General features: G+C 34.8%; 1 protein-coding gene across 1 annotated transcript; it reads left to right on the top strand.

The window, feature by feature from the left end:
* The first annotated feature begins 2321 nt into the window (after window positions 1–2321).
* On the top strand, window positions 2322–9501 carry LOC132640264 (putative late blight resistance protein homolog R1A-3). The gene is made up of 2 exons (XM_060356783.1): window positions 2322–6263; window positions 9014–9501. Exon 1 carries the CDS (start codon window positions 2517–2519, stop codon window positions 6228–6230), a length of 3714 nt encoding a protein of 1237 aa, XP_060212766.1. The 5' UTR covers window positions 2322–2516; the 3' UTR covers window positions 6231–6263; window positions 9014–9501.
* Window positions 9502–14517: the final 5016 nt, after the last annotated feature.

The following is a 14517-nucleotide window of genomic DNA, read 5'->3' on the forward strand; positions in this document are numbered from 1 at the left end:
TGAAAATGTTTAAACTTCGCTGCCACTGTTCACTTGTTTAGTTTTTGGGTCATTTAAGTTCCGGACTCATTTCAATAGAGATTGTTTTCACATAATTACCGCATGTGATGCTCACTCTATTTCTAGTGCACTACTCCGTCCGTTGCCTTTTACTTGTCCACAGTGGGCTTTGCACACCCTTAAGAAACAGTAAATGAAGTGCATATTTGACCATAATACCCATATTAATGATGTATAGATTCAATGAACTTGATAAATGATTTGTAGAATGAGTAATTAATATTAAAGGTAAAAGAGGAAAAATAAAATTATCTTTTCCTTAATATGCTAAAATGAATAAGTAAAAATAATTATTTTTACTATAATGAATAAATAAAAATAAACGGAGGAAATAGAAGTTAAGAATGGATCACTATTTGAAATGACCAGAGATCAAAGTGCAAATATAGAAAGTTTCTCCTCCACACAAATTCTCGACTCTCAAGAATATCTTCCGTCAAGCTTTCTCTGCCATAAGTAATTTTAAGGCGTACCGATTCAAGCCTATCGCCAACTAATGGGATGGACACCACAACATTATTTTTCTCCAATAACAATCCAAATCACAGTGACTTTTCCAACCAAAAAGATAATGGACTTATTATGAAACGAGACTAACACAAAAAATCCAGTTACTAGACAATTTGCAAAATGCTATCTATGCGTACGCCAATCTGAGAAAAATAATTACCTTCATTAAGTTCCAAAGAAAGTAAATACAAGTGCTTACTGCGAGAATTATGTTCTCTCTGTAGATCCATAAGAAAATGTTAACAGTGTTAGTATGATGTGGCAAGGTAGAAATTGTTAAAGCGATAATACTCTAGAGTCAGAATTTTAACCTTATTGGTTCTAAATTTTAGAACGACTAAAAATTTAATACGTGTACATATTTAATGATTTTTTAAACATGAAATACATTGTTTGATTACCGCATGTAATGCTCACTCTATTTTTAATACACTATTCCCTCCGTTCAGTTTTACTTATTCATAATGGGTTTTGCACGCCTTAAAAAATAATAAATAAAGTGCATATTTGATCATAATACCCATTAATGATGTATAGGTTCAATAAACTTGATAAATGATAAAAAAAAAAATCTTTCTTTTAATATGCTAAAGTGGATAAATAAAAATAATTATTTTTAATATAGTGAATAAATAAAAATGAGATCACTATTTAAAACGACCAAAGATCAACTATAGAAAGTTTCTCCTCCACGCAACTTCTTTACTTTCAAGAATATCTTCCGCCAAGCTTTCTCTGCCAAAAGTAAGTTTATAGGCGTGTAGATTCAAGCCTATTGCCAACTAATGGGACGGACCCCACAACATTGTTTTTCTCCAATACAATCCAAATCACAGTGACTTTTCCACCCAAAAGATAATGGACTTATGTTCTTCAATAACTTTCACAGTTACGCACAATTTCATATTCAACCTAAATATTTTTCGCATTTTTCCTTTAAACTCCCCTAAAAATGCATTTATTAGGGTATCATTTTAACTATCTTGCCCTTTTAACATATTTCACGTAATCTCTCTTCAATAAATATACATTACATTAATAGTAAAAATCTCTTAAATATTGCTAATTAATACAAGGGTAAAATAAGAAAAAATTACCTAATTTTGTCTTGATTAAATAAAACAATAAATATTTTGAGATAAATATTTTTAGTAAAGACGACAAATATTTGAGGCGGAGGAAGTACTATTGAAGATGAGGAAAAACTGAAATTACAAAATGACAAAATTAAGCCTGTTTTCGATAAACATGAGCATTTATACATGATGTGCTTGATGAAATGAGACTTAACACAAAAAAGGCCAGTTACCAGACAGTTTGCAAAATGCTATGCTTACGCCAATCTGAGAAAAATAATTACCTTCATTAAGTTCCAAAGAAAGTAAATACAAGTGCATTACTGCGAGAATTATGTTCTCTCTATAGAACCAAATGTTAACCGTGTTAGTATGATGTGTCGGGGGAGAATTCTTTAAAGCCATTATACTTTACAGTCAGAATTTTGAATTTTATTGGTAATTTTAGAACGATTAAAAATTTAATACGTGTACATATTTAATGATTTTTTTTAAACATGAAATACATTAGATGAATAACATTGAGGATCAAAACTGAAATAATTTCATAATTTAGGGACTAAAATTACAAGAAAAAGGAGAGCAATGATTTCCCTGTCAGTTGTTGGGGTACTTACGCTTCAGTCTTCTTCTTTTTTGGTTTCACATTCGGTCGAATATTTATATTAAAGCCTGATTATATTAGAATTTTCCTATCAATTTTTTTTACACTCACGTCTCAACCTCAAAACCAACTAAATTTTTTTACACTCACGACTCAAAACTCAAACCAAAACCTAAGGAGCCCTATCCTCTGCACCATTTGGTGCTTCACTCCTTCAGTCTTCTACTTTCATCAACGTGCTTACTGCATTTCTACTCTGCAAAGCCATGGAGTTGAATATTTATACTTATCAGGAGTCGAATATTTATACTTATCTTTACGATATTCATACTTATCTTTACGAACTTTTCAATTTTATTGAAAATCAAGTTGTGAAATGCGGGGCGGGGACTGATCATAGAGGGAAGCTCAAGGAGGAACTAACATATTTATTATCACTTGTTGACCGTTCCCTTTCAGGGTGGCGCGTGGATGAGGACAATGATCTGAATGCACTTGTGAATCGTATCAAGATTTTGATCACAAAGGCAAGACAGGACCTTGACTTGCTTTGTGATATTGGAAGTTCTAAACTGGATGATGCTATTTGTGACATACTTGAAGAGATTTGGCTTCTCAAGCCAGACATGATTTTATTTCTACGACTACTTGCGAATCATCCCTCGGGGGTTGTATATCTTGATGACATCGTGGGTGGATGCATCGAATCCCTCGTTGACAGTCTGGTGTTCTTGCTAAACAACAAGGCAGATTTTGTTGCTCCTTTCAAGGAAGATGTTGAAGTTCTCAAAGGAAATTTAATTTGTCTTAAAGGTTTTGTTTCCTTCATACTAGAGAATTCTAATCATCGGTCCGGCGACTTCAGCAATTTCTTGAATCATGTCACAGCTGTGACTAAAAAAGCAGCGAGTTGTACTTCTTATTTACTTTGCTTGGCACGAAAATCGGATGATTGCATTGGTTTCATGCCTGTGGTTCTACTGCATAGCACTAAACCTGCTAAATCGGATGTCACTTGTTTTTATGTTGGAGGCCTGAAACTTTTACCCTCACGGATAATGTTTACTAGAAAATTGGATGTCTTTGCAGCAGACTTTGTTAAGTTCATGCTTCTAGCACCGATGACTAAGCTCTATTCCAGTTCCTATATACTGGTCTACAAAGATCGTGTTCAAAATCTCCAACTTTGGCTCAGGTCACTGCTCTTACATATCTTATGCCACAATATCCATAATGAAAGCTTGGTAATCTTTGATCTTGTAGTCAATGAGTTTTGGTCGTTCATTTACTCATTAGACAACCGAGAAATGAATGAAGATTTGGGCAACGAATTTGATCTTGCTATATCTCAGTTGGTGCAAAAGATGAAGCCTCTGGCATCAAAGATCTTAGAGGGTGCTATCAAGATACAAAAGCCAATACAATTGCTCTTTTCCCAGATTGATAGTATTGGATGTATAGATTTGGTGTCACAGAATTTGCAGAGATTGTTGGATAATAGGAATGATTTAATTTCTCCGGTAACACATCAGATTGAATTTGTAATGGCTGAGATTAAAATTTTCAAACCTTTTCTTGAAGCTAATGTTGACCAACAAGGCGAGTTATGTACGGAAATGCTAGATGCTTGCAAACATTTGACTGGTTTATTTGCCAATTTTGAGTATCTTGTTGACAAGTTCCTGGTTGATCCTTCTCCCAGATGGGAGGATCAGTTAGGCGATGTCGTTCAAAATATCAAGTTCTTCAAGGAAATTGTTGAATTTGAGTACATCTGCAAAGAAGAGAAGGATGTCAGAAGTGATTGTCAAACATCAAAACCTAGCACGCCAATCATTGATGAAGCAGTTGTGGGCTTGGAGGATCAGATAGAAATATTAATGGCACGGCTAACTGGTGGAGAGGACAATCGTAAAATTATTCCTATCATTGGTATGCCAGGGATTGGTAAGACAACACTCGCCAAAAGAATTTACAATGACAGAAGAACTTCAGATCACTTTGATATTCATGCATGGTGTTCTGTTTCTCCTAGACATACGGCGAGTGAGTTGGTGCAAGATATTTTAATATCTATCGTTGATCTTAACGATGACATTTACAAGTCAAAGGAGCTAAATTCTCCTGAACTTGTACACAGACGGTTATTTGAGAGAAGATACCTTATTGTTTTAGATGATATGTGGAACTCTCAAAGACTTGATGAGTTGCAGCGGTGTTTTCCAGATAATCAAAATGGAAGTAGAATTCTAGTTACCTGTGGCCGAAAATGTGAGGGTCCATATTTTGATGAACCTCTTTCGGTTCGCTTGTTGACTCGGGAAGAAAGTTGGGATCTCTTACAAGTGAAGTATAATCACCTTCGCTTCTGTAATCAAGGAGGATGTCTCAAACCCCCAATTCCTAATGAGAAATGTCCTGATAATGTTGGGATGGAAATTGCGGTAAAATGTGGAGGGCTACCTCTGGCCATTGTTCTGGTAGCTGGGTTTCTTGTCAATACAGAGGATGACAAAGATTGGCTAACCATTACTACACAGGCCTTCACTTCAAAAACTTATAGTGCTGAAGGAGACTGCAATGAAATAATAAAATTGAGCTACAAAAATATGCCAGCTTATCTAAGACAATGCTTTCTATATTTTGCAGCATTCCCGGTGAGTACAGAAGTTCCCGTTTCAAAACTAAAATGGTTATGGGTTAGTGAAGGATTTGTAAAGAAAGATGAGATGAAGAAACCAGAGGAGGTAGCAGAAGATTACCTGAATGATCTTATGGGGAGGAGCTTCGTAATGGAAGCCAAAAGAAGTTCAAACGGCAAGCTGAAATCATGTCGCGTTCATGATTGTCTATATCATTTCTGTGGGAGTAGATCTAGAGGCGAACATTTCTTGCCAGTGACATGGCGGGTTTTTGAAGAGAGGGGACACCGAATGGGTTTCTTTGTGGATGACCTTTCTCGCCATTTCCGCACAGTGATATATTCTTCTGAGTACGGCTCCTGGCTAAGTCATCCCTCAGAATGTATTCTATTTCGGATTGGTCAGCTTGTTCGAGTCTTGGATTTGGGGTGCATAGACATTGGCGGTAGCTTTCCTCTGGAAATAGAAAAGCTCGTGCATTTGAGGTTTTTATCACTTAAAGGTGGCATGATTGTCATTCCCTCTTGGATTGCCAAGCTCTGGAACTTAGAAACTTTCCTAGTGAAAGGAAAAGAAGGTGAGATAGCTTTACCAGATACACTCTTCAGTATGATGAGGCTGAGGCATGTACATGTAGATAATTGTACCTTCTCAGATTCCGACTTGCCCCAGTTGGAATGTTTGCAGACCTTATCCACCCCATCTCTTTCTTATGAGACGGGGAACAAAATGAGAAGTTTCCTTTTCCTTCAAAAACTGAGATGCACATTCTTGGAATCTTGGGGTCATTCTGAGAAATCGGGAGGCTCTTGCAATCGATTTCCAGTTTTTGAATTCTTGAATCAGCTTGAATCACTCAATGTGATTTACCAAGGCAGGGTGCTTCAGCCTTGTGAGTTTAACTTCCCCTCAAACCTTAAGAAATTGACCTTATCAAAGTTTCGGCTTCCATGGGTTGAAATTTCACCGATTGCAGCATTACAAAACCTTGAGGTTTTGAAACTGCTTTTGGAAGCTTTTGAAGGAGAAGAGTGGAATGTCAGTGATGAGGAGTTTCCAAAACTCAAGTTCTTGAAATTGGGAAATCTGAACATTACGCGTTGGAATATATCAGAGGATGCTTTTCCATGCCTAGAGCAAGTAGTGTTGCAAAAATGCAAGCAGCTCATTGAGATTCCTTCTGTCTTTGGTGACTGTTGTTATTCCCTGCAAAAGATTGAGGTGTTTATGTGTGGGGCCGCTGTTTCTCAATCAGCAAGAGAAATTGAGGAAATTCGACATGAAGATTACGCAGACGCAAAATTCAAGGTCACCATTCAGAACCCAAACATGGACTAACAAACTGTCGTCTTTAATCGCCATTACTCACCTGTAAGTAGATTTGAGTTACTTTTTAAGCCTTTTGCATTTTTATTCTAGGCTAGTTTAAATGTTCTATGTTCAAGAATTCATGAGCTTTTAGTACTCTTAAGTCTTGTACAGGCATTGAAATCTGAACGATTAGTACTCAGGGTATTTACTAAAGGAATCTTCTATTCTAAGATATACAAATCGAATCGAAACTTCATAAAGGACCGTTTGGATTTCTTTTTCAATCTTGGTTATTTGAAGAAATTGACTGCTGGGAGAAAAATGAAATAAAGAGATTTGGGAGAAAAAGGAAATAGAAAGATATAGGATAAGATTTGAGAAATTATGGGGAAAGTAACTGACAAAAATCTTCTAAAGAGAGGAGTTTGAAAATTTAAAGCTATTTAAAAAGAAGATTGTGTGGGTATGAGCGAGAAAATGCCATAAATAGTCTCTTATCTATAGGAGTAGGTTTAAAATGGTCCCTTAATTATATATTTATCGATTTTAGTCCTTTAACTATTCAAAAATTTATCAAATTTGGTCTCCATCTATTTTTTTATACAAACAACGTACAAACTCATAAACCTTCGTGAGATTAATCGTTAAACCATTCCTCAGACTTATATTTCTCTCTCCCTGCTTCTTTTTCCTCAAGTTCATTCTTTAACCTCAACTTTTTTCCTCAAGTGGTTTTGTTAAAAAAAAAAAATTAAAAAAACCGACGGTCTCACGTCGGTTTTTTTTTTTTTGAAAATTAAATAATGAAATGTAGGAACTTGGAGTCAAACCCGGCTATGTTCCTTGGCATTAAAGGGCTTTACCATTAGACCACTGATATTTTTTGTTCATATACTTACATTGATTTAATTTATACTGTTTTTTCACTCTAAAAATCGACGGACTCCGTTTCCGTCGGTTTTTTTATAAAAAAATAAAAAAATGACGGACTCCATCAGTTTATTTTAGAAAATAATATAACAAATAATTATATTTTTTCGCGCATTTTTGTGCAAAAAATAATCGACGCAGTCCGTCAGTTTTCTTAAAAAAAATATTTAAAAATATTATTGAAAAAATCGACAGATTCTGTCGGTCTTTCCATCGGTTTTTTTTTCTGTCGATTTTTACCAGTTTTTACCAGTTTTTTTTTTTTTTAAACAAGAGGAGCTTGAGGAAAAAGAATTAGGGAGAGAGAAATATAGGCCTGAGGAATGGTTTAATGATTAATCTGACGAAGGTTTATGAGTTTATACACTGTTTGTATAAAAAAAAGATGGAGACCAAATTTGATAAGTTTTTGGATAGTTAAAGGACTAAAATCGGTAACTGTATAGTTAAGGGACCATTTTAGACCTACTCCCATAGATAAGGGGCTCTTTATGGTGCCAAAACTGCCAATTTCTTAAACTTAAGTTATTTTATGCTATTGATTTTCCAACTTGTCATACAGTACCAAATTCTCATGTTTCAGCCTATTTACAAACAGTTTTGGGGTTTTATCCTACTTCGTATATTTCTTTTTCGGGTAATATACTTCAAAATGTTTAGGAGTTCCCTCCAATGTGGCATGCCAACTAGGATTTAAATATAGGGAAAAGGGTCAAATATACCCCTCTACTTTAGTTTATTGGCTAACTTTGTCCTCCGTTAGCCAAAATAGTCAAATATACCCCTCCCGTTACAAGTTAGGGCCAAATATACCCCTACCGTTAGCAAAGTTTCAAAATACCCCTCATTTTTAACACATTCTCACGTAAGCAAGTCTAGTCATTGGAATTGAGTGACATGAATGTCACATGACATTTAACTTATTCTATGTGGTGCCTACGTGGCAATTTTTTAAACAACAATCTAGAAAATTGATTTTTTTAAAACAATCTGAAAAAAATAATGGCTTTTATTAAAAATTTGAAACTTTTTTTTGTTTTAATAAAAACCATTTCTTTAAAATAATTCTCGAAAATTGGATATTTTAGTTAAAAAATCTGGAAAATGATTTTTTTTTTTAAATCTGGAAAACTGTAAAGTATTTTTTTTTTAAAAAGTGTCCTAATTTTTTAAAATCTGGATTAATTTTACAAAATCTGAAAAACTGATTTTTTTTAAAAAAATCCAATTTTCGAGAATATATTTTTAAAAAAACGGGTTTTATTAAAACAAAAAAGTTTCAGATTTTTAATAAAAGCCATTTTTTTCAGATTTGTTTTTAAAAAAAAATAAAATTCTAGATTGTTTTTTTTTTAAATTGCCACGTAGGCGTTGAATTTTTAACAATTGTCATGTAAGCACCACATAGAATAAGTTAAATGTCAAGTGGCGTCCATGTCACCTAATTTCAATGACTAGACTTGCTTATGTGGGAATATCTTAGAAATGAGGGGTATTTTTGAAACTTTGCTAACGATAGGAGTATATTTGACCCCAACTTGTAACGGGAGGAGTATATTTGACTACTTTGGTTAACTGAGGGCAAAGTTAGCTAATAAACTAAAGTAGAGGGGTATATTTGACCTTTCTCCCTTAAATATAAGTTTGGCACCAGAAATTTTTTTTGGTTTACTCCTCTTTTGTTAGATATTTTGTTGTCACCTCTCTAGTTTGTTCTACACCTTTAGAATCAGAACTTCTTGTAAATTACATGGATTTCAAATGACTAAAGACTGTGACCTATATTCCCATTTCCCTCCAATTTGAGACAGATTCTCAGGTACTCTGTACAATGTTACAAAAGGAACACTAATTTACTCACTTTTTATTTTTGACTGCAGGCACTTGATGCGGAGCTGAAGCTTCAGCTGCCACATCGTGTTTACCGTGAGGCCAATATGGTTGCAGATTCCTTGGCGAAGCATGGACTATGCCTAGCTCCTACTGATGACCAGCTTCCAAGGACTTTTACTTTTTAATGTTTCCCCTTGTTTAGTTTACCTGCTTTTAATAAGGATTGCTCAACTGGACTGTGCCTAGCTCCTACTGATGACCAGCTTCCAAGGACTTTTACCTTTAATGTTCCCCCTTGTTTAGTTTACTTGCTTTCAATAAGGATTGCTCAACTGGAATGTGCCTAGTTCCTACTGATGACCAGCTTCCAAGGACTATTACTTTTAATGTTCTCCTTGTTTAGTTTACCTGCTTTCAATAAGGATTGCTCAACTGCTGTGACAGCTCGAGCAACCCCTCCTTGTAATGACTTTGTAAACTTGTTTTAATCTATATATTGCATGTTTGAAGCCCGCAAAAAAAGACTTTTTGCTTAGGTACTTAAATTAACCAACAACTTTTTGGGCAATGAGCATGCCTGTAGGTAGCTGGGGTCGACCATATCCTTTCTAATGTAAGCTCCCCCATAATATATTTTCTTTTATATCCTATCTGTTTAGATGTTGATTGGAAAGGAGATACCATCAAGGTTCTAATTGTGTCAAAATTTAGAATACTGGTTGGGCTGCTCTATGGATTTACATCTTGCATGTTGACATGGTGTCCTCTTCAAGCCTCTCAAATGATAAACGCATTGAAGTGAAGATTGAGAAAGTGAATTATTATTCTATTAATGAAGAAGACTGGATTTTAGGTTGAGGAAAAAAAACAACGAAAAGGGTCAAAAATAGCCCTGAACTTTCAAATATTTTTTATTCATACCCTCCTTCATGGGCAGAACCACCTTAGGCGAAGTGTGGTCCAGTGCACACCCATCGCCTAAAAATTACGCGGTTACATAGGTTAAATGTTGGTTGTTATGAGCATATATCTAATGTTGCATACTCTTGGCACAAGTGAGAGAGAAAATTTCCGCACCCTTCACTAAATTCCTGGCTCCTCGCCACTGCCCTCCGTTATACTTTCCGTCCAATTGTGTCACTACCTTTATACTATGACTCTGATTTCCCCCAAATTTAATCGACCATCCACGTGGCAGCCTCAGAACGAAATAAACCCCAATTTAATTTTACCCGATTTATTAAACCCGCCCATCAAAAAGTCATTCAGTCCAATATGGAATTTAGTAAAACTCATTCTGATCGATACGAGATAACAGAACTGCCCATGCGAACGGGGCTGAAGAACAGGAAAATTAATTAAAGTAGAAAAAATATCAGTGACTTCCACTGAAGTAAAATAAAAATTCTAGTTACAGAGATTGTTTAACGAATATCTGTATTGTAATTTATGTATTTGCTAATAAATTCTACTTATAGAGATTGCATTTACTGCCATGGCAATTTTCGATGTACTAGATGGAGTCAGGCACGTGCTCACTTTGGGAAATTCTGACGCAGTTTAGTTGTAAATCAGTATGCTTATCTTTTTTACCAAAGGCTAAACAAAGCACAACTTATGGAACTCTGAAAGAATTAATTATGTACAGAGTCGCCACCTAGCATTTAAGGTATACTAGGGTACCTATAAATTATTAATATATGCAGCTTAACATGGTCTACGAAAATAAGTGAGATTCTAGGTAAGGATTCAAATTATTCCGAAGGGAAGGTGTTAGGCATCCTTCAGAATCCACAAATGTGGTTCCCGGCTGGACCAATTTAACTATACGAGAGATGTGTAAAAAAAAAAAAGCTTTATTATTTACAAAAATTAATATAATTTAGACTAAAGAATAACTAATATAACTATTCACATAAATAATCATGCAATACGTATTTTATACATATGTGATATAATAATTATTGAAAAAGGTTATGTGCAACTTAGAAGCTTGGGTATGTGACAAAGGTATAAAAATGGACATGAAATTATTTTGCACTCGAAGTGAGTTAACTAATTTAACTAGTTAAGTATGTACGCCTAATCAATTAATTATGAGAGTATATTCTAAAGCCTAAATATTGAGGCAAATCACCCTATTTATTCACTTAAGTGTGCTAAGCTATTTAATTAGAACTTTAGCGAAATATGATAACTATAAGAATATTAGCTACAAAAATAATAACTGCCTAATATTAATTTATCTAAAATACATAAAATTTAAATCACCTAAGCAGAGCATAAATAAATACCACCAACCTACATCCTAAAAAGTAAAGTCTCACTATATTTTATACTTGCATAATTTAAGAATGTAAAAAAAAAAATATAAACAAAGAATTTAAGCTATTTGAACTTCTTTTGAGTGTCATCTTCAAAAAAAGTAACTCAGATACCTGCATGAGACTTAATAAAAATTGTTAGTAAGAGAATAAATAATTATCGGATGAATTAAAAAATAATGAATAAATTTAAAATAAAAACCCGTCTTTGTACATGGAAGGCCTTAGAAATCGACGGAAATTTCTTCATCAGCCAGTTGGATTTAGTATCCAACCAAATAAATTTAAATAAATGCTATAAAAGAATAAAAGTGTCAACAACAGTTCTGTTGGGCACCGGAGTAGTATTTTCTGAGCACAGCACAAACATTATGTAGTAAAGTAAATATCTAGAATCAGTCCAAAAGGGGATAAATTGTTAATACGAAAAAAAAAGTCCAAAACATTTAACAGGTGCAACAAAAGTTAACCAAACGAGCAGTAGCTACTTTGGCCAAGATAGTCCATTGGAGACAAATCAAAATCGCATGAAATCAATCCAAAAAACAATGCTGACCAGTAGCTCAAACACACACATAACAAATGGAATTAAAATAATAAAAAATAGGAGCAAAAACCAAAGAACAACAAATGACCCACTGAAGGTCGTTGGAGCTCCAAAACTCCGAGCAAGAGAAGGTGCCGGAGTTCGAATTCCTCCGGCCAGACCTGAAAATCTCGAAGCAATAATGGTGTCTCCGGAGAAATAGTATCGCCGGAGTTTCTGGAAACGGGCAAGACAAATAATTAAAAAAAATAATCGAAAAGAATGTTATTGGTGGTTGCTGTTTGGTTGTTGGCTGCTCCGGTTCACCGGAGCTAGAAGCTCCTCGCCGGAGCGACGAAGAAGATGAAGGGTGTGGATTGGTTGTTCGTTGGTGTTGGGGAGATGGAGCAGTCGTTGGTGATGTGGTTGGGGCGTCGTGGTTCGTGTTCGCCGGAGCTTGGAGGGCTGGCGGCGGTTTTGTGAAGTGGAGGAGAGGTGTTTTGGATTTTCTTAGAAGAGAGGGAGAGAAAAGAAAATATTAGGTTGGGAAAAAAAAAATCTGATGTTGTGAGGGGAGCGAGAGTGTTTTTTTTGAGAGAGGAAGGGAATAGAAAAAGTGAAGGGAGAGAGTTTTTTAAGGGGAAAGAAATGGAAGAAAATTCAAAAGATAGAAAATATGTGGGCCTAATTTGAAAATGAGATCCGTTGTCTGTGTAAGTGTGTGTTTGTGTAGAAGATTAAATTAACCCCCCTCTTCCTTATAATGTGAACCAAACTTACTTTTTGTTAAGTCATACCCCTTTGTCCCCAACCCATCACCTCAATTAATTTTTTTTTTTTTAAAGGTGACGAAACCTTGACTTAATCGAATTTTACTCTGCATTTAAAAATTGATTGGTCCGATTTTCTCTGAACTGTCGGGTTGCACTAAAAAAATATAATTAATTAATACATGTATAAATAATAACGTAAGTATAAAATATAAATATTAATGTGCAAGATATGAAAATGTATTGCTATAAAATTAAGAAACAATTTAATTGCACGAAAATGGTAATATCGTGCTATACATGTGCAAAATAATGGTTCTTGAAAAAAATGACAATAAATTGAGAAAATTCCTAAAAAAGGGTAATCATCAATAAATTGTTGAAAAAAATGTAAAAAATGTATTTCGTGCTCTTTAACGAATCAGGGCCCCCCAAAACGTTAATTTTAAGCACGTCGAGCCAAAATTAGGTGTCAACACATCCGATTGAAAGTCTTGATACACTTACAGAAATCCTCAAACAACAATAAGTTACACAACAAATTAAGTATGCTTTCACAACTGAAATCCCACGCAGTGAGAATTTAGCTGCCCCTTCTCATTATATTCAAGAGAAACACCATTATCTTCAAATGTACACATCCAAGATTATATTCATAGAGATACATTTTTGACATGTATCCATAATAAGACCCGGGATTCCTCGTCCTTTTATACCCATAAGCTTGTCTTTTTGAAAATGCTCTTGGAGCATTTGTTTTGTCATAGTGAGCGCTGAAGGTTTCTTCATGAATACTTTAGATCAGTTTCTGAACAGTGGAAAACAATTTTTCTCATAATACATTCCTAAATGTACAACAACTGAAAGTCTTAAGATCGGAAACCTATGATCTTGCAAAAGTGACCACAAGACAACAAAGTAAATTTTGCAGTTTAGCTTCTCAGTTCTCTTCAACATAAATCCATTTCCAGTTCTCTTCAATAGTTTTTGGGAGGTTCTGACAACAATTGTTCACATTACTACGTGGTGCCTTGGTGTTCAGCAATAGTCTAGCAGTAAAGGTATGAAGAAGGGCAAAACACAATAACTTTATATTACAAGCTTGAAAGGAATATTATCCAGCTAAGATTAAAGTGAACAAGAACCCAAGCCACAAAATTCTTGAAGTATTTGATCATCTAAGGCGGACAAACAATATCTATCTTCACTACAGGAATATTTACAAGAGCTACAACATCTATTTTCAAGAGTATAGCTATAATAAAGATGAGATTTCCTTGAATAAATGTATGCTAACAAAGTGACAAAATTCCCAAAGCTGATAAAGAGACAAAGCTCATGTTCTGCTTTGTTCTTTAGCCAGACAGCCCGAATACTAAATGCATCAATGACAGCTATTACAATGTTTAATAAGAGTGGATCAAGACTCAATCCCGGGATGCACATCTAGTACAATCACTAGTGGCGGAGCTAGGATTTTCATCCGGGGGTTCAAAAATTCTAAAAAGTAAATACACGAACAAGTCAGGGGGTTCAACATCTACTATATATACATAGTAAAATAAATTTAACTTCAAAAATACACTGTAATTTTTCGCCGAGAGGGTTCGGATGAACCCCCTGGAGCTAACATGGCTCCGCCCACCCATTCATACTTCCAGAGAATTATTAATCAAATAATAAGGTAAATAGTTATTCTGGATTTTTTTTTTTTTTCCTTCAAGAGTTCCATCCTTATGATGGAGGAGTTAGGCATGACTCCAACCTGTATATTTTCCAAAAATCATAATTGCACGGAGGAGGACATAGACCTTAGCCTCATTTACATAGTGGAGGTTGGATAAATCCATCCTATTTCCCATTTGTATACTAATATTAAGTTGGAAGTGGTGATTAGTATTGCCTCTACTGTTTGGTTGAAACCAACAGTA

The sequence above is a fragment of the Lycium barbarum genome, chromosome 5, assembly GCF_019175385.1.
Source record: "Lycium barbarum isolate Lr01 chromosome 5, ASM1917538v2, whole genome shotgun sequence".
NCBI lineage: Eukaryota > Viridiplantae > Streptophyta > Magnoliopsida > Solanales > Solanaceae > Lycium > Lycium barbarum.

Excerpts from the sequence above, each read along its gene's own strand:
- LOC132640264 (XM_060356783.1), top strand. The coding sequence starts at position 2,517 with ATGGAGTTGAATATTTATACTTATCAGGAGTCGAATATTTATACTTAT.